Source organism: Haplochromis burtoni, unplaced genomic scaffold (assembly GCF_018398535.1).
Source record: "Haplochromis burtoni strain Fernald_Lab_line unplaced genomic scaffold, NCSU_Asbu1 Contig_126, whole genome shotgun sequence".
NCBI classification, from domain to species: Eukaryota; Metazoa; Chordata; class Actinopteri; order Cichliformes; family Cichlidae; genus Haplochromis; species Haplochromis burtoni.
In genome coordinates, this window is record NW_024582487.1 from 604,888 (window position 1) to 627,501 (window position 22,614).

The window sequence follows — 22,614 nt, forward strand, 5'->3', positions numbered from 1 at the left end:
CACAATCCAGGGTGTGTGCGTGTGTGTCTGGGTGTGTGTGTGTGTGTGTAGTGTGTGTGTGTGTGTGTGTGTGTATGGTGAGGGTGGCATGGGATGAGGGTGTAGCAAGGCAACCTGCAGAGGAGGGGAACTTCCCTATACTTTGCCACGACTCCTCTGGCCTCCTACACACGCACGCGCGCTGGACTACAGTAAATCAGAGCAGATGCATCCACCCGCCCACAGACGGAGCTCTCAGCTTCTTGATGTGGATGCAAAAGGAGGAAAAAAAAAAAAAAAAAAAAAAAAAAGGTTGAGAAATTCCAGCGATCGAGTCATTTTCGGCACAAACCAAACAAGACCAGTTTCCACCTCTTCACCTCTTTAAGCGTTCCTGCTGGAACATCTACTTTGGGTTTTCAATCAGCCAGAGAAAGAAATGACACTATAAATTATACTGTAGTTTTAGCAAATAAAACATTTTGGTAGTTGCAATATTTTTTTAATTTATTATTATTAATTATTATCATCATCATCATCATCCTCCTCCTCATCCTGGAGCGGGCAAGCAAGTCAGTCTCTACATGCATTTCTATGATTTTTATTTATTTATTTATTTATTTTAAATGCAGATGCACAGAGATTTCCAGGTGGCAGAGAAGAGGGGAAGATTCTGCAAGAGCTGGAAAAATCCTCTGCAGTCACTTTATTTCCCCGTTTTCACTTCTTCTTTTCCTGTTGCACATGTCACAATTTCTTTTTCTCAGTTGTGACCAGAGATGGGCAGTAACGTGTTACTGTAATCTGATTACTTTTTTCAAGTAACGAGTAAAGTAAGGGATTACTATTGCAAAAACGGTAATTAGATTACCGTTACTTTCCCGTAGGAACGCTGCGTTACTGCGTTACTAAAACCGTGATTTTTTTGCGAGAATGTCTCATGACAGTGACGTAAGCGAGTGCGACGTTGTGACAACAGCTGTGTGCAGATCAACAATGGATCACATATCGATGTGGGAGAGAGTATGAGCGTGCAGCGTTTAAAGCGTGGAAGTACTGACCTTACTTTGAGTTTGATTCCATAAAAAGTGACAAAAACATTAGTGTCCGTTGTGCGTGGGAAGAAAACTTCTTTTTACAGCGAAAAAAACCCCTAAACTTCCAAGCAAGCACGAGTGCGCAACGACGTAATGGGAAATTCACAGAGAAACTCGCGGATTCTTCCACTGACCGCTGCGGCACACCTGCACCAGGGTAAACCTCCGCCTATCCACTCCTGCTTTACAGGTGAAAATAGAGCAACAGGACCGCTAGTCTTTGATGTTATTTATTTTCTGCTGTGTTTTACTTGCATCTATTTGAAAGAGTGAGTGTAAACACAAAAAAATATATATTTTATGTGCTGGAATGTGCAGAAAATAGTTTAAATGTTAAACAAATTTCTTCCAGTCAGAGAATGTTGCATATAATTTAATTTTTGCTTGATGCATAAAGTTAAAAGATTAAAACTAATAAAACAAGTTTTAAAAAGAGACTTTTCCATTTGATTACATTTTGTATGATGGATTATGCAGAAAAAGTAGAATTGGGCTGAAAGATCTATCGCTTTATCACCTCTTCAGGTTGTAAATCGTGTTTTTAAAAAGTAACTAAGTAATTAATTACTTTTGAAAATAAGTAATCAGTAAAGTAACGGGATTACTTTTTGGGGGGGAGTAATCGGTTATTAGCTACTGATTACTTTTTTCAAGTAACTTGACCAACACTGGTTGTGACACCTAGACCTCATGTTTTGTTTGCAGTTTGTCGGCTGATATCTGCCTACATATGCTCACTGATTGCAGCAGGCCAGTAAATCCAGTTTTGCCCTTGAATTCTGTGCAAATGTCTGCACCAACAAATTACATGCATATTTACTACATTAGCAGACTTTAAACAGGTGTGATTCTTAGCGAGGGGATGAAAAAAAAAAATGCTTTTATGTGTGGGGGAAACCACAGAAAACTAACGCTGTAGGTGTGATGATACATATTGGCAGATACTGGAAACAAGCTATCAAATGTGGCTTTATCTGAAAACTTCAGAAGAAGTAGTGATGGTATAAATACACATGTCTGCGTGTTTGAAATCACTGTAGTAGGCTGTAAAGCTGTCAACAAATATTTGATTCTAATCTCACCTTTGACAAACAAAGACCTGCTACGACCACCTTAAGAATACCGTGAGAATCCGTTTAACACTCAGGTTTAGTGACAAGTTTTTTCCTTTTGTTTAGATTATTGTAATGACTTTCCAAAGAGTATCAGTCATAAAGCATTAAAGTGCAAACACCATTACAAAAACTGAGAAACGTAAACATATTACACCAGTTTTAATGACTCTACACTGGCTCCTCAGAACTTCTGTAATTCATTTTAAGATTTTACTTTACTTTTAAAGCCCTTCATGGTCTGGCCCCAGGACAGACTGGCAGAGGGAACAGTCAGGTGGAGGGAGGAAGAAGATCTAAGACTGCAAGAAGAAGTGGGAACATGAAGAAGGTCCAACAGAGATGGTGAGGTTGAATGTCCGTAGGAGAAATCTGTTTAACTGGGAGCCAGTGAAGCTGTTGCAGAACAGGAATGATGTGGCGAGTTGAGGTGGGTTATACCCATAACGTGGGCAGCTGAGTTCTGGACCAGCTCAGGCTTATAGAGGATACGAGAATGGAAGGATAGAGTACGATCAAGGATGACACCCAGACACTTAAACTGTTAAAGAATTGCTTCCTTATATTTTTTCTTGATTTATTATTTGATTCTGTTATGCTATACAAATAAAACTTGATTATTTTCAATTTTTATTAAAAGAAAGCATCTTAAAAATCTCAATGCTTAGACCTGACAGTGACAAATGAAGAGATTTTAAAGAAATTTTGCACCCGTGTGGAGCTTTTTAAACAAAAATTCAAACATGATTTTGATTTTGTCGACTAAACTGTGAGTATGCATGAGAGCCGAAGCCCCGTCACTTCATTTTCATGTTAAAAATTGGAAATCAACTTCCTCACAACAGCCGTGCCTTCATATCACAGAAGTGGTGAGACCTGGACGTATGCACGTATCAGTGTTTTTTGTGCACATTTTTTGGCATTTAGGCCAAATAATGTGCACACAAAAACAAAAACAAAAAAAACAAAACAAACAAAGACACTCTTTTGGTTGCCATTATGCGCAATAACAATAGATACAGCCTATCAGCTGGCTGTTTTATCACTTTCTTTCACTTTGACCACCCTGTTGCTCTTGCGACCCCAAACACACGACTGTAAAACAGGAAGTGCAGCCGCTGACACAGCAATGCCAACCAGGAAGTGACATTCCCTGTGAAAAAGACTTTTCCTCTGCTGAGGGTGGGAGCTCAGCCAGTGACAAGCTGCAAACAAACACTGCCTAACAGACTGGATGTGCTCGCACAACGCAGCCAGCGCTGGAAACGCGTCTGCAGAAAAGTCAAAAATGAGAGCATCACTAGGTTTTAATCTCCAACCCATCATGCCTTGCAAACTTGCTGCAAACTGTGTGTGTTCATTTGGGTATGCGTGTCTGTGAGTGCGTGTTGTAGCTTGCTGGGAAATGCACTGAGTGATGTAAACGCAGGTGGTACGTTCAGCAGTGGTAAAAACCAGAAAACCAGCAGATGGTGAGAGATAAGGTGAGGCTCAGAGCGGAAGCTAGAAGCTTGTGAAGAAGCTCTGACACAAAGTTGAATGCGTCCCCAAATGTGTCTAACAGTGTCGGCCTGCCCACTTTGCTTATATTTGACGACACATTTCGGCAATTTTTTTTTGGTTTTATTTTTAGACGTGCCTGACAGAATGATGCCTGCCCTGGTCGCTATATGATGGACTCTAATATATTTGTATATCACCGTCTGCAAGCACGCAAGGACCCACTTAAGGGTTTTTTTGGCATCAGACCATTATCATCGGGCTTTGTGCACAAGTCCACACACCTGATAATTATTAATTATTTGTGTCCACACAGGATTCATTTCTTGCCTGTGGGGGTTTGCAACAGTCTCTAAACAAGCGCAACTCCCGCCTGGTTTGCAAACTACCTTATAAAGATCTCACCCTGGTACTTCAGTTCTCATTTGCTTTGATGGTCCTTCATATTATTAAGCCGCTTCTTTAGACAGGCTCTAATTGACTGTCTTGGAGTGTACCTACTCACAGTAACACTTAGTGTGTTTGGGAAATCCCCTGTGAGCTGGACGGCCATTCTAACAAGAAACAGGTAAGGAGCAGTTCATGTGCCTCCGAGCTCAGCGACGACTACCAAGATGATGGAGCTGCAGATCATGCAGAGATTGACAGAGTCACTGGAGACGCAGCAGACTAATCATTATTAGCTCATCACTGCAGAGGAGAACATTTAACACTCCTTCCTCCACAAATGCAATCAAATGCTTGCAGCTCACGAGCTCTCGCAGACATCGCGGCCAAAGTTCAGATTTGTTGAAGTGCAGAATGTGACAGGCTCGACACACGACGATTAGAAAAGAGGAATCCAGCAGGGCAGCGAAGGAAAAAAAAAAAAAAAAAAGAGGAGAAGTTGATGCTGTGAATAAAAAAGACTGAATGACATGTTGTGGGTTTTCCTCCTGTAGGCTGACCAGAGGAGGAAAACACTTTCAACAGTTTTCCATTCACGTAGACGTGCCGGGGTTGTGTTTTCTCAGTCGCTGGGATTGTTGTTGGTCAGCACAGATTATAATTGTTACGACTTCCTCCAAATAGCACCCTCTCCTTAAAGCTCTTAAGGTAATCAGTACAGGTACAGCAAACAGACCGGCATCCTGCTGGTTTGGAAACTCTCCCTTTTGTGGCTTCCTCAGCAGCGAGCGGGTTCTGCACCGGGGTGGAAAGCCGCATCGGCATGCTTGAGCCTTACTTTGATCCAAGGAATCGAATCATGCATATTTATGTGCACATACACACCCCGAATTTAAAAAATAAAAATAAAAAATTTAGGACTTTTTATTAGACAACAGGGTGGGTTTAGACAGTCACCAAAGAGCCTCGGCTCAGAATCAAACCTGTGTCGCTGCGTTCAGCCCTGCAGCCTATGGTCAACCGGTGTCTGAACTCCGACCTTTGACCAATAAGTTTATATGAAAGGTAAAAAGAAAGTTGTGTGGCACTGAGCCTCTGAGGGTGGGGTGAGGAGGACAAAGGGATGCTAAGGTGCTGAGCCTCATTTCTATACAACTAAATGGGTGGATGTGGGATGTGAACTTTTTTGAATCCTGAAGGTGAGACATGCCAGTTAAATTCTCCAAACTTCTGCTTTAAGGTTGTGGATTAAAAAAAAAAAAAAAGAGGAAAGTGTACAGAAAAAAAAAAAAAAAACCTTTGGTTTTACCTTCTGATCCACGATGGAGCAGACGAGCTCCCTGACAGACGACAGCGACACATCTCCAGGGTCGAGGGTGACCGCCTCCCTCGTGAGTCCGATCTGAAGCAGGAAGGAGATGCCGTGGAATGAGCCCCGTGAGTTCGTGGGGCTGGGCGCCGACTGGCTGCCGTTGGAAAGCCGGCTGCAGATGGTGGCTGGCGGGCTGGGAGAAGGTGATGGGGTGGGCGGGGCCGGGTGATGAGGTAGGGCATGGAACGACCTTGGAGAAGCTGGCAGGGGCGGCGGGCTGTTATCAGTAGACATTGTCTGCTATCTGTGACGTGGTGGTGGGAGAACGACCTCGAAGGTGAACATCCAAAATTTAAAAAAGAAAAACGGTCAGCAGAGCATCGTGCGTCCAATCATTTGTCCCAATTTTTCAGCACTGAAATCCTGCGAATAAAGCTTCCTCTCACTGCAGAGCATCTCCGAGGCCAACCAGAAGAAAAATAGACTGAAGTAAAAGCCTGAGCTCTCGGGTAGATCGCCTTTAAAGAGTTTTATAACGTGGTTAAATCCTCAATAAATCCTCTGACCTGCTGGATGAGACTGCTGATCGGGAGCAAGAAAACAACGATGAAATGCTGCAGATCTTCCCCGTCTCTGCTGCTTTCACTCAAAACATCTGCTAGAAATAGAGACAGAGGAAAGATGAATCAGTCAGGAAAAAATAAAATCTCTCAAACGTTAAAATCTGTAAGAAACTTGCACATAAATAGACGTCAACTTTGGTGGCACTGAAATCCTTACTCGAGAAGCTACATAAAAATGTTTATACTCAAGAGGTTAAAGCGCAATCAGTAACTTGATGATGTAATGATTAACTGAGTTATTCCATCTTAAAATGTTTGTGTAATGCCACAGAGGGGGCACACTTTTACATCTTTACCTATGCTAAAGGTCACAGTGCACACTGGGAAAGATGAAAGGAAACATCACAACAATATAACAATATACGCTCGAAAGCTGAGTCCTTTCATGTGGCGCCATCAGAACTGCAGAACAGTTCTTAACATCAATATCAAAATATGAATGTCTAAATATTGTGAAATCTTATGTTAACATATTGAGCTTAAATACATGTGAAAATAAAAAATAAATGACCATAAATATGCAAGAAGAAAATTGTGCAGGTGTGTTAAGCACAGCTAATTTTCAATAAGTCATTAGTTACATGAAAATGTAAATGATTTTAATTGTTTATGTCAAGGTTAAAGACAAATTTGTAAACCTTCCGATGACTTGTAGCCGTCACAAAAGCCTGTTCTGTTGTACCTTTAAATTTTTTCATAAACATTGTTATTAAAGATGCAGGCAGTGACGACTGGTCCCTCAGGATGAAGGCCACTTGACTGTAAAGAAAAGATGGAAGAAGAGAAGCCTCCTTACTGAGAATTTGGGCATGAAAAGCGAACCTAGTGATGCGTGAGTTTACAGGTCATTGGCCAATGAGCACATCCTGGATAATCCTCCTTCTTGACTCTAATAACGATCATAATTTACAAAATGAACTTCAGCAATTTTATTAAATATGACCTGAAATTAGTGACTGAGCCCAAAAACTCATCAAGAAAGTGTTTACTGAGGTCACAGATAAACAAAGCACAGGTCCCATTTCGATGTTTTAAAGCCTGGAATCTTCTTGGGTGTTGCATAAACGTGTCACTTCCTGTGTCCATGACGCTGCATTATACAACACCCACGAAGGACACATCACACTGCTGCACATGATTAAAAAAAACAAACAAAGAAAAAAAAACCAAAACCACACGGCGCAAACATAACGTACAAGCGTACGAGGGATCACATGATGCTGATTTACTGTTGCCAGTAGGTGGCACTGTGACTGTGACTCATTACTGTAATGCAGGCATCCCGCAGCTGGATCAATAACTGAGTTGTCTAGCATGTGAAGTTTGAGACAGACTAGAAGATATATACTCAGTCTAACACAGAACTTCAAAACTTTGAAGAAATGCGTTTCGATTAGACTGGCCACAGATCACGCTGATGCCTCTCTGGGTTGAGTTTGTGATACACCTTGAAAAACGGTGGACTTCTTGTTGGGTATAAGGCATGGCTCGAAGAGGATTTTCCATACAGCTTAAGATGCGTGTATTAAATGCCATACGTGTATGCAAAGCAAAACAGCCGGGCAACTGCATTGAAATTTTTCAGGGGGCCCTATGGGACCATTTTGCACCTCTCATATTTAAAACCCATAAAATACAAAGATTTTATCCACTTCTGACATGTGTGCAAACTTTTTGGTGAAGGTTTGAGCATATTTAGCCCCTAAAATAAAATATTGTGTTGATTCGTTTGCAGAAATAATAAAAATAAGCAGCACAACTCCAACAGAGGCTTCATATTTTCAGTGCTCAGGTGCTAGCGAGCCGCTTTAAGGGGTATAAACCTGAAGGGAGAGATACTCTTCATCTTAATTTATCTCATTTGAATAATATTATTAATATAAAAATGTTCCTTTTTTTGTGCACTGCATGCTTAAGGACTTCTTCCCCCCCCCCAAATATATGGCTCTCTGTTATGTCTCTACAAGTAACAAAGCTCACTGACGCCTGTTGCTGCCCCTCTGTAGGTTTCCAGAAGCTGTCCAATCAAAAAAAAGTTCCTTTAAAGAGAAGGCTGGCCTTAAAGAGACAGGAGCACATTTTGAACCCTTATTCATGTACATGTATTCTAATAAAGCTCCAATATTAAAAAGCAGAGTTGGACATGAGCATTGCAATCACTGCATAACAATATGAATGAAACAGAGACTAAACAGCAGATGAGCATTACCGGACGCCTTTGGTGTGTGACAGCTTCCACATGCGCCATCGAGTTGACTTCAAAAAGTTGACTTCATCATCTCGACACTTTCTGACTTCTGAAGCAGAGTTTATTTATAGAATTGAATTGCATAATAACGTCTGAAACAGGTGCTAAAGTCAGAAACTGTGGCTGCCGGCAAGCTGGCAAACCATAAAGGGACCCATACTGCTCATCTGCTGTTTGCCATCTATCTCAGACAGTGTTACACAGAAACTTTCTATGAATAAATTCTGCATTTTGAACAGTTAAACTGCAGGAACATCAGGGTCAGATTATCGCATTATTTACAGACAGTTTTCATTTGAAGCCAAAACTAAAGTCCTGGTTTGAATAAGTTAAGCGGCGCAATATTGATTGTTGACATGAAAGATATTGTTTTTGTTATGTTTAACTTGAAATAAAAATCTCATATTAAACTGCCGCTTCATGGTTGTGTAAAACGTCTGATTTTAACTTGAAACATTTATTACAGTCGACTTCTAGCTCGTGCACATGAATATGAGCCGTTTCCTTTTGATCTCTCTGTAAACTGTGGTTGGCTACATCTGGATTTTCGCTCACTTATGAGATGATAAAATAACTCTGAATTAACTGAACCTGCACCAAGACTGAACTTTGCCAACAGGTTGTTTGCTTTTCACAGCATTCACGCGAATGAAAAACAGAAGTTAAAGGCATCATAAGTACCTCGGAGAGCCCGGTGGTTTCTCCGCTTCCATCGCAGCACAAGCGAGCAGAAAATGTGCGTCCCATCCAGCGGCAGCTCGGACCGCAAAAAGGCCGAGTTAAGGAACACAGACCCGGTGGGTCCTCCACAGCAGGTCCCGATGGGACTGAAAGCGACAGTTAAAAGCAGCCAGAAGGACCTTTGGACTTTTGTTTTTGACTCTTTCCTCTCTAAACTCTCCCGGGAAGTCGCAGTCTGACCGAGCAGCTCCAGCTTCATGCGGATCTGATGATTATCAGCTGCGAAACACGCAGGGGCAAAAAAAAGTGCAGCTCTCACCGGCAGGAGGAGGTCACACTCTGAGGGAAATTCAGGGACCGGACAGCTGGTGTCTCTGCAGCCCCGCTCTTTATGATGGAGGCTCCATAATCAGGCCCTGTCGGAGATTTCAGGCACTCATGGCTTCGGTTGCAGCACAAAGATTAAAAGTGAAGATTCACGAGAAGTAAGCAAAGACTGAACAGCTGAAGCATCAGAAAAGCCTAAAACTCTTTTTCAAACCACGTTGAACTTTAAGCAGTCTTTTGTCTGTCTGTTTTATATATTACATAGTTTTATGTGAAACACACAGATGTAAATGAGCTGCTTTGCTTCCGTTTTTTATTTTGATATTAATGTCCATTAACATAAACAGTAAAACAAATATCTTACAGCAATTACCAGATTTCAGCACAAACTTTGGAAAAGATGCTGCTTTACAAACATTTCTACTTTTTACATTTGAGAAATTTAGTTAATAAATAATATTAACATAACAGAGATAAATCACTTGTGATTTTCTTTTAAATGCAGAGTACTTGAGACAATAAGTCAGATTTCAAAGTAAAATAGCATTTATCAAAAAAGAAAAACAACTCATCTAAAATTTAATTCAATTTAGTTTTATTGCAATAACTGCACCAAATCACAATAACAGCCACCTCAAGGTGCTTTATATCATACAGTAAAGACCCTACAATAATGGAGACAAACCCTAACAATCAAATGACAATCTTTATTGGGCTAATATCATAATGTCTATATTTGAGAAATGTCACTGTGTCATAAATTAACTTTTTATATATTTAAAAATAGACAGTATTCACATCATGTGCTAAGAGACAGCAATTTCAGTTTTGTGCCCCATACACCACACTGTTACAGGAGTCCTGTTCTACTAAAGGGTGCCTTGATCAGGATTGGAACACCTGACCTTCCACTTCGCCGATGTAACATTAAAACTAGGGCAGCATACAAGAACATCTATTGCAAGTCCCACGTCCTGCTAAGAGACACCTCTGAGGGTGGTTAACAGCTCCACACAGACAAGCAGGTGATGACTAACCAACCAGTCCAGTGTAGAGATAACTGCAGCAATCCCAGCTGACAGTAAACCGAGAAAGTTCCAGGGGTTTAAGACCAGCTGGACCAGATGTGGAAAGTAAAGACTAAAGTGGTTTTACTGTGACAGGAGCATTAGGAGATGTAACCCCCCCCCCCCAGACTGAAAGAGTGGCTCCATCAGATTTATCAGAGGTCTCCGTCCTCTGGTCCTATGACCAGATAAGAGTCTGAACCCTCACGCTGCCAGACCTCTGGGAGACAGAGAGGTCAATTTTATTTACAAGCCTTCCAAAGACCCCCTCAAAAAAGTCTTTATCTAGAAAGTATATACAGTTTGTATATATAAAGAATATATATAAATATATAAAGAACCCAGGAACACTTCTAAGCGTCTAGTATTTCCTCTACTAGAACACAGAGTGACTCATCTTCATAGACAATCTCAGAGGCAGCTTCAGTGCATTCTGTTGAATTTCAACAGGTGGCTCTGTGGCGCCATCCGCTGTCGAAAACAACGCATTAAACGACGTGTCTCGTAAAACTTCTCCAAAAACAACTTTAAAATAATTTTTTAAAGTATATGTCTTTAATAAAAACAGTACATTACGTCATTGACTCTTTATACAGTAAAAACCAATAAGTGCTAATGACCACACCGACATGCAAACTGAATGAATATTACCAAGGCAATGAATAAAGATAATGTAAATATTTGTTATTCCTGCGGGAACAATGCCCAGATTTATGACTTGAATATGTTCTAATGAAACGTTACACAGCTGCTGTCTGCCTGAAAATACAGCAGCATTGGCAGGTCTCTTCCTGAAACACCGTGTGCATATTAATATACATCATTCCAGTCTCAGCTGCAGCTTTATCTGCAGCTCTGCAGCTGGCTGAGGGTAAACACAGAGGCTCGGTTACTACGGTTGAGTCCCCCTGTTACAGGAATCCTACAGCTGAGAGGAAAACAGCTTGCAGACAGGAACACAGTGTAAACCAAGGGTCAAAGATCATTTTAAAGACCAAGTTGAATGTTGCTTTCTTAATTTAATTTCTTAAATGCTAGCCGTTTTTCCCTCACCAGGCCTCCATTACAATGTTTTATTATTGTTATGTATTTTAATGTAAAAAGAACGATTTTAATTATTACATGTAATTAATGAGTTTTAATTTTCTCTCAACTTGATGATCGAATGTACTCATTTTATTGTGAAGTTAACATTTTTGGCCTTTCTATTTTCTCTTAATCTTTTCCTTAACAGTGTATGTAACAATGTACAGTTTATCAGTTAAATATACCTCTTAATAATAATAATAATAATAATAATAATAATAATAATAATAATAATAATAATAATAATAATGGATTGCGTTTATATAGCGCTTTTCTAAGCGCTAGTATGGTGATGTCAGCTTTCTTTAAAAGAGTGAAATTAGAAGTGAAGTGCAAAATCAGCTGTTTTAAATGTAAGTGTCTGGATTCGAGGATTCTGTCTTCCTGTGCTGATGTCTTTTATTATCCTAGTGATGCTGCCCATTAGCTTCATTGTGCTACTGAGTTATTGTTGAAGTTTTTGGTACTTGGTGGATTACTTTGAGGTTCCCTCAGTGTGGTGTTCTGATTCTGAGGGGGTCCAGTGGGAAGCACAATGTGAAAATTCTATGTCTTTCTACTTTAAATAATACTGTGATGCACGTTTAAAGATAGTAGACTCAATAAATGTAGTAAAAACGAGATGTAGTGTTGACATTGTAATGTTACTTTCTTTATCTGAGGTTAAAAATCACCTGTTTTGTAAATAGATCTTTACAAAAAAAAAGTTTCGAGGAAGTGTAAAGGATTTCCCACTCATGTTTTTGTGGATTAAAGTTGTTTGTTTGTTTGTTTGTTTTAAAGCTCATATATGGTCCGCGTGGATGTTATCAGAAAGTACTTTTTTACACTTACAATAAGTAACTGACTTAAAAATAAATAAATAAATAAAAACAGGCTATTATGGGACAATTTTACTGTCTGATACTCGAGATCAGACTGGGCTGCACGTGGCTCATGAAGTAAAGTTTGTTTCCACGCAGAGTCAACGTCATGTCTAATTTCTGCCAAAAGAGGGCAGTGTTCTCTAAAAAAAACTGCCGTATGTTTATTCATGAAGAAGTCAGGAAATATCTTCACAACATATTTGTTCTAGTGATGCAAACCCAGATACCAACACCAATGTTTCACTCAACAGTGCAATACCAATAATTTTTCCTGATGCTTAATTTGTTTGTTGTACTGTGTATTACTGTAAAGAGTAAACTACATTAGTCCTGCAGTAAACCAGTTTACAGTAAACTTTAATAAAAAATAATATGATAATAATAATAATGTAAATGAAATTATCTTAATGGTAGTGCAAATTCCTGTGAAGTATTGTAAATGAATACAGCAATAATATTATAAACACATTTGCAATGAACCTTTCACAGTGTAACTTTGTGCTAAAATAAGGTCCCCTGAAGGTTAAACTTCCCCCACCATGTTTCCTCCTGCGCAGTCCACCCATAGATATTAACTCAGGGTTCTTACTGTGGTTGTACATCTTGATAAGCAACCCTCGTTTCTTTCCAGTTTTCTACTTTCATTTCACATCTGTCTCCTCGATCGTTACGGTTTAGACTTCTCACCCATGTTAGCAGAGTCTGCTGAGCTCTTCTTCCCATGGGAAACATCAGCAGAAAAAAAAGTCCTAACAAGCCAACACCCAGCACACATGACAGAGCTGCTGTGGAGCTCAGAAGATCAAAGATCTGATTACAGGCCAGAAGAAACATTTTTAATGTGATAATCAGCCGTGCAGAGGCTTTGTTTCATATGAGGCTGAGAAGAAGTCTTGGTAGGAAAACACTTCCAGTAAATGCATGCACAACTCATGTGGACTGAATATTACCAGAGACACATGACCCGATAAAACACCGTCAAAGGCAACACCCACATTATTTTAAAAGATGAAAAGGTGTAATGGCGTGGAAAGCAAGACAAATATTGTTTGAGTTTCTTAAACAAAGTTCTTTCCCCATATTTCATTTTCTGTGTCCACCCTCTTTATGAAGGACATAAAGGTCTCACAGTCCTTTACCAATCTGGACTTTTACACATATCTTGTTGTTGTTTTGGTTATAAACATGTATGGGTTGCAAACAGCATACATACTCTTATATCACAACAAAAATGGGCATATTTCTAATACTTACATGGGATGAACACTGATATCCTGGATGATGGGAGGAAAAATAGAAATATAAAATCTTAGAAACAAAATCTTATTCATGATAAATGTCTTTGTTTAGGATGACAGTCAACTCATCTTCAGAGCTTCCGAGCTATGCAGCGACTAAACCTCACACCTCTGAAAATGCTGCTGCGAATCTTCTAATAGGCTCCATTTAAAGATTAATCAACTACATTCTTGGTTTGAAACAACTCAAAACTCTCATTTTATATGATGAATGCTCTCTATGTACACTTTTTTGAAAGTAAAAGTCTCATGGAGATTGAGAGAGTAGCATTGACAAAGAGAAACATTTTCACAATCCTTAAAAAGCTAATAACTTCAGGTTCTTCTGGGATTATTCCGGAAAATGGGGGCAGCGTTTTTAAAAGCTTGTTTTCCGAGTTGTGTCCGTAAATGCTGGAAACACTAATAATAATATGTTGAGAAAGTAAAGGCCACACTGATTATGGTTATTACACATGTGTACAGTACATGTACACAGATAACAGGGAAGTCGTCCATGGTGACATTTAATATAAAAACAAACCAATGGCAAACATACAGAGACGGACATTTAGCAGCAGCAGCGTAGAGAACAGTGATGTACATGATTTAGACTAATAATAATAAACGTAAAGCACAGTGGCACACACTATCTAAGTTCCTTACTGATACCGAGCAACTGCATTTACAAACAAATGACCCTGATCCAGTAAAGACAGAAGTTATATCTACCTAATTTACTTTCTTACTTATTTTCTCATCCCATAAACAAATCATAGTCACATTTTTCAGGTCATACTTTAGGAAAATGTTTACAAATGTCAAATTCAGGCATTTTTTCTTTATATGACATAAAGAGAAAATGCCTGAATTTGACATTTGTAAACATTTTCCTAAAGTATGACCTGAAAAATGTGACTATGATTATGTTATGTTATGATGGGGAAAGCACTTTTTAAAAAACTGCAGAGAAAATTCGAAATGTAAATCTGAGGTCTGACATTTAAAGGAATAAAAGGGCATAATTATATTTTGGAATATGCTTGGGACATTTTCAGTGAAGGTGAAAACTGGGATTAAAAGTGGAAATTGACAAAACCAGCAAATATGATTAGTCTCTTTTTTTCCTGTTAATCTCTGTTTTGTATTGATGAAAATGAAGCCCCTGATAGGGTGCTAAGAACAGCTAAGAATATATGTTTAACTATTTTTTTAAACCACCTGCCATAAAAACAAGAAACAAATAATTTAGAAATCTGTACAAAAAATATGTTTAACACTAAAAACTATATTGTTATTTAGATGCCAAATAAACAGAATTTAAGTTTTTATACTCTGAGAAGTCAGAAAACAATTAAGCATAAAATTAATCCACTAAAACTAATTTTGTATTCAAGCACGCAAGTAACTAAGTGGAATGTAGCATCTTAATAAAAATAATAATAATGATGCGCTTCACGAGCAATTTGGAAATTTAAGGATAACAGCAAAAATTATACTGAAGCATTATAATATAGGAAAGTGTTTGTGGTGGATTAGGCAGTACAAAACATTAAAAATATAAATTGGAAATGGCTAATATTTAGGGCAGCTGTGGCATATACATAACACTGGGTGGTGGTCTAATAAATTTGTTAAGTACTGTACACATTACAATAAAGCTTGATTATTTTAATTTTTTATCAGCTTTTTGTAATCCTGTTGTTGCTTTGTTGCTTAATTGTACATTTGATATATGTATTTAAACAGAAAAGAAAAGCAAACAAACACAAGAAATAAAAGAATAAAAAATTAGTTTCTTTCAAATGCTGTTAAATGCTTTAACCTTTGAGTATTCAAAAACGTTCACATATATATATATATATATATATATATATAATCTGATCGTTTAATGTTGACATAAATGGCATTCCATACAACACTCCCCCTTTCCCCACAAAAGTTAACTACGGCCTCGCATACACTCATGCGATTGGAGGTAAAGGAATAACGGGGCGTGGTCAAAGCAATGGTAACCTGACACCTGCTCCACGCGCTGCTAACCAGCCACCACAGAGCAGCAGGCAGGCAGTCCGTCAGTGAGTGGCGGACTGTTGGGTCGTTGTTTCACCGTGTGTCTCTGTGCTGTAACGGACCTCTTGTGTTCTTTTCTGTGATAAAATCATGTCCCATTAACGGATTCGTCTCGCTGGTTCTGGAGTTAAATTAAACCCTGGTGCTCCCAGCGCTTTGGAGAAAAATGGAAGCTGTGAGCAAGTGGAACCCGCAACAAGTGGTGGAGTGGATGAGAGGTAAGGCTGCTGAAGAGTAGGAACTAACTACATCCAGTGGGTGGGAGTGGTAGTGGGGTGGGGGCACTTTTCGGAGGGAATTAGCGGTTCTTTGGGGGGCAGAGAGGAGAGTTAATGGCTAACTGTAAAGTTCTGCTTTTCCCGGCCTTAACCTACTTGTCATGCAGGAGTTTTCTTGATCTTTATGGATCAGTGTCGGTCCCATAAACTGCAAACAGTAAAATCTACTACTTTTATGTGTGGTTTTTTTTTTCTTTTTAAAAATTAATATTTTTTAAAGACGTTTCTAGTTTATAGCTAATTGGGAAGCTTGTGTCTTGGAGGAATGTTTGCTTTTAGATTTAAGGAGTTTATATTGTATATTGTACATGTATATATTTAGTCAGAGCTAAATTCACATACAACAGGTAAATATAATTTTTCTTAAAATATCTGAAATTGTTTGAATATTTTACTATAATCTAATAATAGGTTTTCTACTATTTCTTCCTTTTATTGATATGTTTTACTTCTGTTTGTGTTGTGTATGATGTAGTAGACCTGTACTACTGGAAGCTTGCAGTCCTGTTTGCAAAGTACCCTTAAATAACAAAAATGGGGAAAAAGCTTGATTTTTACACCATGAGCTGATAAAAGTATATGTTACCTTTAAAAAAGCAAAAGTATTGTCAGGTAACCCCAGCTACATGGTTGAATAGTTTATAATGCATGGCTCTCATGTTTGTAGATTTGCCAATATGTAGATGATAGTGGATTGTATATTAATGTATTTCTAATTACATTTTGTTTATATTTATGAAAATAATCATTTTGTAGTATTAAAAGTTGTCTAAGTACAGCCACAAAGGTGTTTTTAACAACACCCTCATTTACTAAGGGAAGTAGCATTAGCCCCGACAATGGCGAACAGTGTTAGAAAGTAATATATAGGTGGCTAGATAGCAATAACTTGCCTATGCTGTGTAAATCTGGTGACGTTTAGAGACCATAAGAGAGAAAGACATGGTGCTAAAATAATCCTGAATTGACAGATGATTGGATATTTGGATTTAGGCTATGGTTACCATGTAAGCCCCTGAGATTGGATATAGAAGCCAACCATATCTGCTCATATTTTACTACATGGCCACATGGCTGGGTTTTCATTTGATACCAAAAAACTAAACACCCTATATAAATAAAATGCACGGTTTATGTAGACGATGGCTTTTTGATATTAACTTATTCTCTTTCTTGTTCTCTAACATTGAAACTTTTAAAAGCCAGTGTGAAGCCAAATCAGTTTTTTTTCTTTTTGTGGCGTTCATGTTGTTGTTTGTAGTTACTATTTAGTGGGCTACATTTCTAAGCAAAGAGAGGTACCTAAGATTCTCAGGAAGGTCTAACATTTTAATTTATTTAATTTAGTTACTCGTCATATAAACACTGGCAATAAGAAACATTTATTATGTGAAAATCATTTCTAAAGCACATTTAAATAAGTAAGAATGCAGAAATTCTACTTGAGAATATACTTGAAAACTTGATTATTGTTATTTTGCAATATAATTTTAGTTTGTATTTAAGAATGTGACTGAAAAATGAACACAGTCGAAACACAAATTAAAACAAACAAAAAAATCCCTTAAATCCCAAGTATAGTGCAGGTTAATTTGACTTGAACATTGTTGGCTGACAGACTGTCTGATAAGGAAACACTCTGTGGTGGTTACAGTGTTGTTTACTGACTGTGGGATTTGCACTCCCACATTCACTGAGCCAAGTATTCATATTCATCACTAACAGTGTTGTTAAGCAATAAACAGGCATGACCTGTTAGCACATCTGCCATAAAACGACACTCGCACTGTTTTAACCTACCGGGACGTGACTCTTAGCAGATGACTATCATTTTATTGTTTTTATTATTAATTTTATTATATTATTCAATTTTCATCATAAATGCATAAAGTACTTTATTGAAAAGCAGTTTATCGCCATGGTTTTAAAAGGCCAGTATGTAGCTTTCCTGGAAAAAACAGAAAATTCCTGTGTAAAATGACCCATTATAGGAAAATTTAGGAACAAGTTCAGGGAAACTATTTTAATTTTATTTTCGACCTTTTAACCCCTCTAAAGTTGATAAGTTTGATAACCTGGGAGTTATTAATGTATTAATAGTCTGATATCTGAGGTAAACTAAGCAGACTGGGATAATTAGCCAAGTCAGTGAGCCTCTGTTGCCTTACTGTGCATTTTCCTGTATTCCAATCCTACTCTGAAAAACTGTTTATTTAAAAACAAAACAAAAGAAACAACGCAGGACATTTTCCTGCCAGAATCTCTTTATATTCATACCATAAGTGAAAAAAGACTTACTTACCAAGGTGTAATGACATTCTTATCAAACTCTTTAAACCAATATCAAATTTCTGTAAAAGTTGTCCTATGTTTTTATTTTTAATAATAATAATAATAATAATAATAATAATAATAATAATAATAAGAAGAAGAAGAAGAAGAAGAAGAAGAAGAAGAAGATTTGTAATTTTACCTCCCTGGGTCATTGTGGAGCATCTCAGCCTGTGTTTGTATGCGTTTATTACACTGCTGAGAGAAAACCATTCAGTCTAGCTTTGCTTCAGTATGCACACATACAGTCATTCACATGCGCACTGGCCATTTAGCAGTAAAGACAGTGCAGAGCTAAATGCAGTAAAGTGGTGGGCCTCCTGTCATGTGCTGGGTGAAAAGGTCAACGTGATGCTGGAGGTGCTATTAAACCAAATCTGACTATGTGACTTTGTTCTGCGTGAAAATGAATGACAGACACGTGAGCGTCAGTCCCATGGTTGGATGGCAAATGACAGTGAAAAACCTCAGATTTTACATTTGAAAGGCTTCAAAGTGTTTTGTTTTGTTTTCTTAGAAAATAATGGAGTTGTTTACTTAACTGTCAAAGTGGTTATCAGGATAATTTTCCTTTATTTTCCAAAGTTAAAAAGACATGAGTTTGTAAAGTGGCAAACAGAAGCTTAGAAATGAGATGTGTTGTTGGCTCTGATCCTGCTGTAGTATTGACAGAGTGGATTGCTGCCGCTGGGTGAAGGCAGTCGGGGTGTGTATTAGGTATCTTTGCTCGACTCATGCGATCCAAGCTAGAGGTTCTTTTCATGGAAAGTCCGTTCAGTCATCTTGACTGTAAAATCACAGGCAGGCTTCCAATGAATTTCTCCACCTGACCTCCAACTCAAGCCATTTTTTTCAGTCACTCTGGTTTCTCATTCCTCTGCTCTTAGTTTTGCTGTCTTTTTACATAGACTGTATAGAAAAAAGGACAGCTTCCAGGCCTAAAAAGTCAAGTCATTGAGGAAGTCTCTTAAACATGGATCCCTTCAGTGGCCACCAGGGGGCACATCCAGTTTTTTTTAATCAGTGTTTCCCACAGGATTTCATTGCCTTTGTGACTGTAGTAAGGCATGTGTAGACTTGTGTCTAGGTGAATAAATGATACCATATGCATTCTCTGAAAACAAATAACAACCCAATAATCAGTCTAGAGCAGGGCAATATGACCAAAAATATTTATCACGATATACATTTGAAAATTTGTGATAACTGATGATATAATTGACACTAGACAAAATACTTTACAACTCCACAACTTTATTAGTGCAAAAAAAACCATCAATGTATTTTCACTTAAACAAGCAGCTGTTTTTTATGTGCATTAAAGTTATATAAAAATGTAACAGTGCAAATTCCTTGCTGACAGTTTAACCAAAAGGCATTTCCAGTGGAAATGGCCGACATATCCTCAGCATAACCATGTATAACTATCCACAAAACTTAAAAAGAGGTTATACACACACAATACGGTAATATTATGTTGAAGCACAGTACGTATCACTCCGCGAGGCTCCTGCCTACGATAGCCGTAATGCTCCGACAATCCATCAAGCTGTGCGGGTTTCGTAGCTTAGCAAAGTCGTACTAAAACATTTGACAGATTTTCGAGCGCCAGTGTACCACATAAAATCGTTTGAGGTCAGTAAACACAACCAGAATTCATACATAAGGCACACGGGATTATAAGGGGCACTGTCGATTTTCAGAAAAATCAAAGGATTGATTTTAAGTGTGCCGTATTTTCCAAAAAACACGGTAATAACGACGGCCTGCTAGCATGCTCTACCAAAAATAGTGCTTTGTTGTGTATCTGACGGACGAAAGCTAAACCAGTTCCACACCACTGAAGTTGCAGCATTTTTACAAACCAATTCTGAGTTCATCCGTTTCATCAACGATCTGCTTTCGCCGCCATGCTTTTTCCGCCATATGCATATGAAAACAAAGGCACTGTGCATGCACGTTTTACCCACATTCTATCGCGATATTTCATTTTCCTATCGTTGCCCAACATTATGATATGGCCCAGCCCTAAATTGGTCCATCCTCCTGTAAAATAAAAAAGTCTATTACCTAACTTTCCATAGCTAGAAATGTTCCTAATGGTTAAAGGTGGGTAAGAATTGTGTCATCAGGTCTCATTTATTTATTGATCATGTTTAGTAGTGGGCAAACAACTTGCCCTTAATTTGAAATTTGTGTTGCTAAGCAGGTTAAAGGGTCCTTCCCTTCTCGTGTTTCCCGACGAGGAGCCTGCTTGGATTGCTGTTACGGCAGTCCTTGATGTCAGTCCACTGTCTCGAGTATCTTGCTTGAGTGGTCAGTGGTCACAGACGCCATCTCCAACATCTTGGACCGCAGATGGTGGTTATAGTTCTTGTTCTACTCTGGAGATCACACTCAAACTCCATCTTGTTCAGCAGTTTTCATGGTAGTCGCTGCTCGCCTCTGCAGCATTGAGCTCAGCATAGCGTCAGCATTTCTCCACCTGCTACAGGTTGGAATGTAAGTGTGGCCCACCAGCTCGTAGTGGAGGTCAGGCACATTTAGAAAATAAAATTGGGCTTAAAGACACAATTTTTATCCATCTTTAACCATCAGGAATATTTCCAGTTATTAAATGTTGGGTAGTAGATTTATAGGCTGTGTTTTCATACATTTCATCTGAAATGCTTCTGTTTCATCTTCTAATCAAACCATTGCTTTCATGCTTTTCTCTTCTATTTAAATCTACATTAAAATCTTGTAAAACTTGATGAACCTTGCAAGGACGAGAGTACTTGTACAGCCTTAAAGCTCTTAGCTCATCAGTGTTTAGTCTCATGTAAATGTGAGCAGTCCTCCAACACCATGTTCCCTTGTTCTAACTGAAGAAATGTGTGACCTATAAATAAATGCTTACAATAAATACAGTGAGGGTACAATAAGAGTCTACCCCATGTTTCTGTGCAGGCTGATCAAACAGCTGTCACTCACTGGTAAACATTCGTCTCAGGGAATTAACTGAACATGTTCAGACAGATCCACATACCTCCCTACTCCCGACAGGTGTAGTTACACATGACGACAGGCTGGTTAGACGGTTGGCACACTCTAAATATGAGGTCAATGACCTCTTTATGGAGAGGTGCGCGGGAAATAAAAGTCAATGAACAACAAGTAGACTGGAGGAAACTACATAGGGAATGGGTAACAGAAAGCTAACGTATTTAATGCAGTTACAGCGTTGTTTGTTTCTTGAATCACTTCTTCTCTTTTTTAAGTCAGTATTGGTCCTTAAATTCAGCATATGGTATTGATCCCCTCGCCCCCAACTGGTTGCAGCAGATGGCTGCTGGAAGTTTCTTCCTGTAAAAATTGACGTTTATTTTTTTTCCCTTCCTGCTCCCTTCGAACTTCATGCCTTGTTTTTTCTTCAGGGGGAATGGGTGGAATCAATATTTTTATTGCTTGTTCTTGAACAAAAACTCCATTATTCTGTTAAACATCACCGCTCGCATGCTTTAACCAGGCACCAATAGTGCCTGATGAGTTTGGAAATGGAAACACAAGTCAGTATTATATACACTTATATCCTGATTTTGGCCCCCAAGATATACTTCCCATCATATAGTTAGTTGAGTGTTTAACACTCAACTAACTATACGATGGGAAGGCTTTAAACAGTAACTTTAAACTAAATAATTTTTCAAGCTAAAATGCCAAACATTGTCTTGTGTCCTTGCTTCTCACACATGATCGTTTCCTTCTTTTCTTTGCGTCCTTTGTTGCTGAATTGAATATATTTGAGTTTCAAGCTAATTTTTGATTAAAGAAGACTTCTGTTGGTGTTTTCGTGGAATTGAGGAGAATTACCAGTTCATTAAAAAAATCAAAATTATAACATTTGTGTAGATTTTTTTTTTTTTTTTTGACAGGAGTCAAACATGCTTCACAGAAGCGTTCTTTGTTTGTTTTTTGTTCAACTAACAACCCCAAATACCGTAATTTAGTTTTAATCCAAAAACACAATGGATCACTTCATGTTTTTGTTTTGGATGCTATAAAGTTGCTGAGAGTTTTATTGTCAAAGTAGTTTCCAGCTGGTTATTTTACAAGCAGCCAAACTTCTTTGACAAAATTAATGATGTCTTTATGAATGTATGTAACTGATAAGATTTTCCTGTTTGGGCTGTAAAACTGGTTGTAACAAACTCACTGACTTGAACAGTTTTTAGTTTCAAGTTTTAAATCTGACTGGTTGGAAATGCAGAGTCTGTAAAATCAGATTGTTAACATGGACATTGACTCTTTGACCCTCCTCTTCCTCTTGATGCTTTTTGGCCAAAATAAACAATTTTATCTCTAAAAATGTCGATCAGCAGAAAGCTGCC

The 22,614-nt window shown here is 38.4% G+C and overlaps 2 protein-coding genes across 3 annotated transcripts in view; one reads left to right on the plus strand and one right to left on the minus strand.

The window, feature by feature from the left end:
• The window catches only part of LOC102299591 (serine/threonine-protein kinase D3), a 52,939-nt gene extending 43,692 nt beyond the window's left edge, over nt 1-9,247 (minus strand). The window contains exons 1-2 of one of the 2 annotated variants that reach the window (XM_005929879.3): nt 8,940-9,247; nt 5,385-6,042 (exon numbers count right to left, since the gene is read on the minus strand). In XM_005929879.3, the coding sequence (XP_005929941.1) occupies nt 5,385-5,681 (297 nt within the window). In that variant the 5' untranslated portion in view covers nt 5,682-6,042; nt 8,940-9,247. Of the gene's footprint in view, nt 1-5,384; nt 6,046-8,939 lie in introns of both variants that reach the window. The other variant, XM_005929878.3, reaches the window with a different exon arrangement.
• A 6,348-nt stretch (nt 9,248-15,595) lies between these two features.
• cnksr3 (cnksr family member 3) overlaps nt 15,596-22,614 on the plus strand; it is a 50,214-nt gene continuing 43,195 nt past the window's right edge. The window contains exon 1 of the mRNA XM_005929880.2: nt 15,596-15,853. Coding sequence (XP_005929942.1) covers nt 15,802-15,853 — 52 coding nt within the window. The 5' untranslated portion in view covers nt 15,596-15,801. The remainder of the gene's footprint in view (nt 15,854-22,614) is intronic.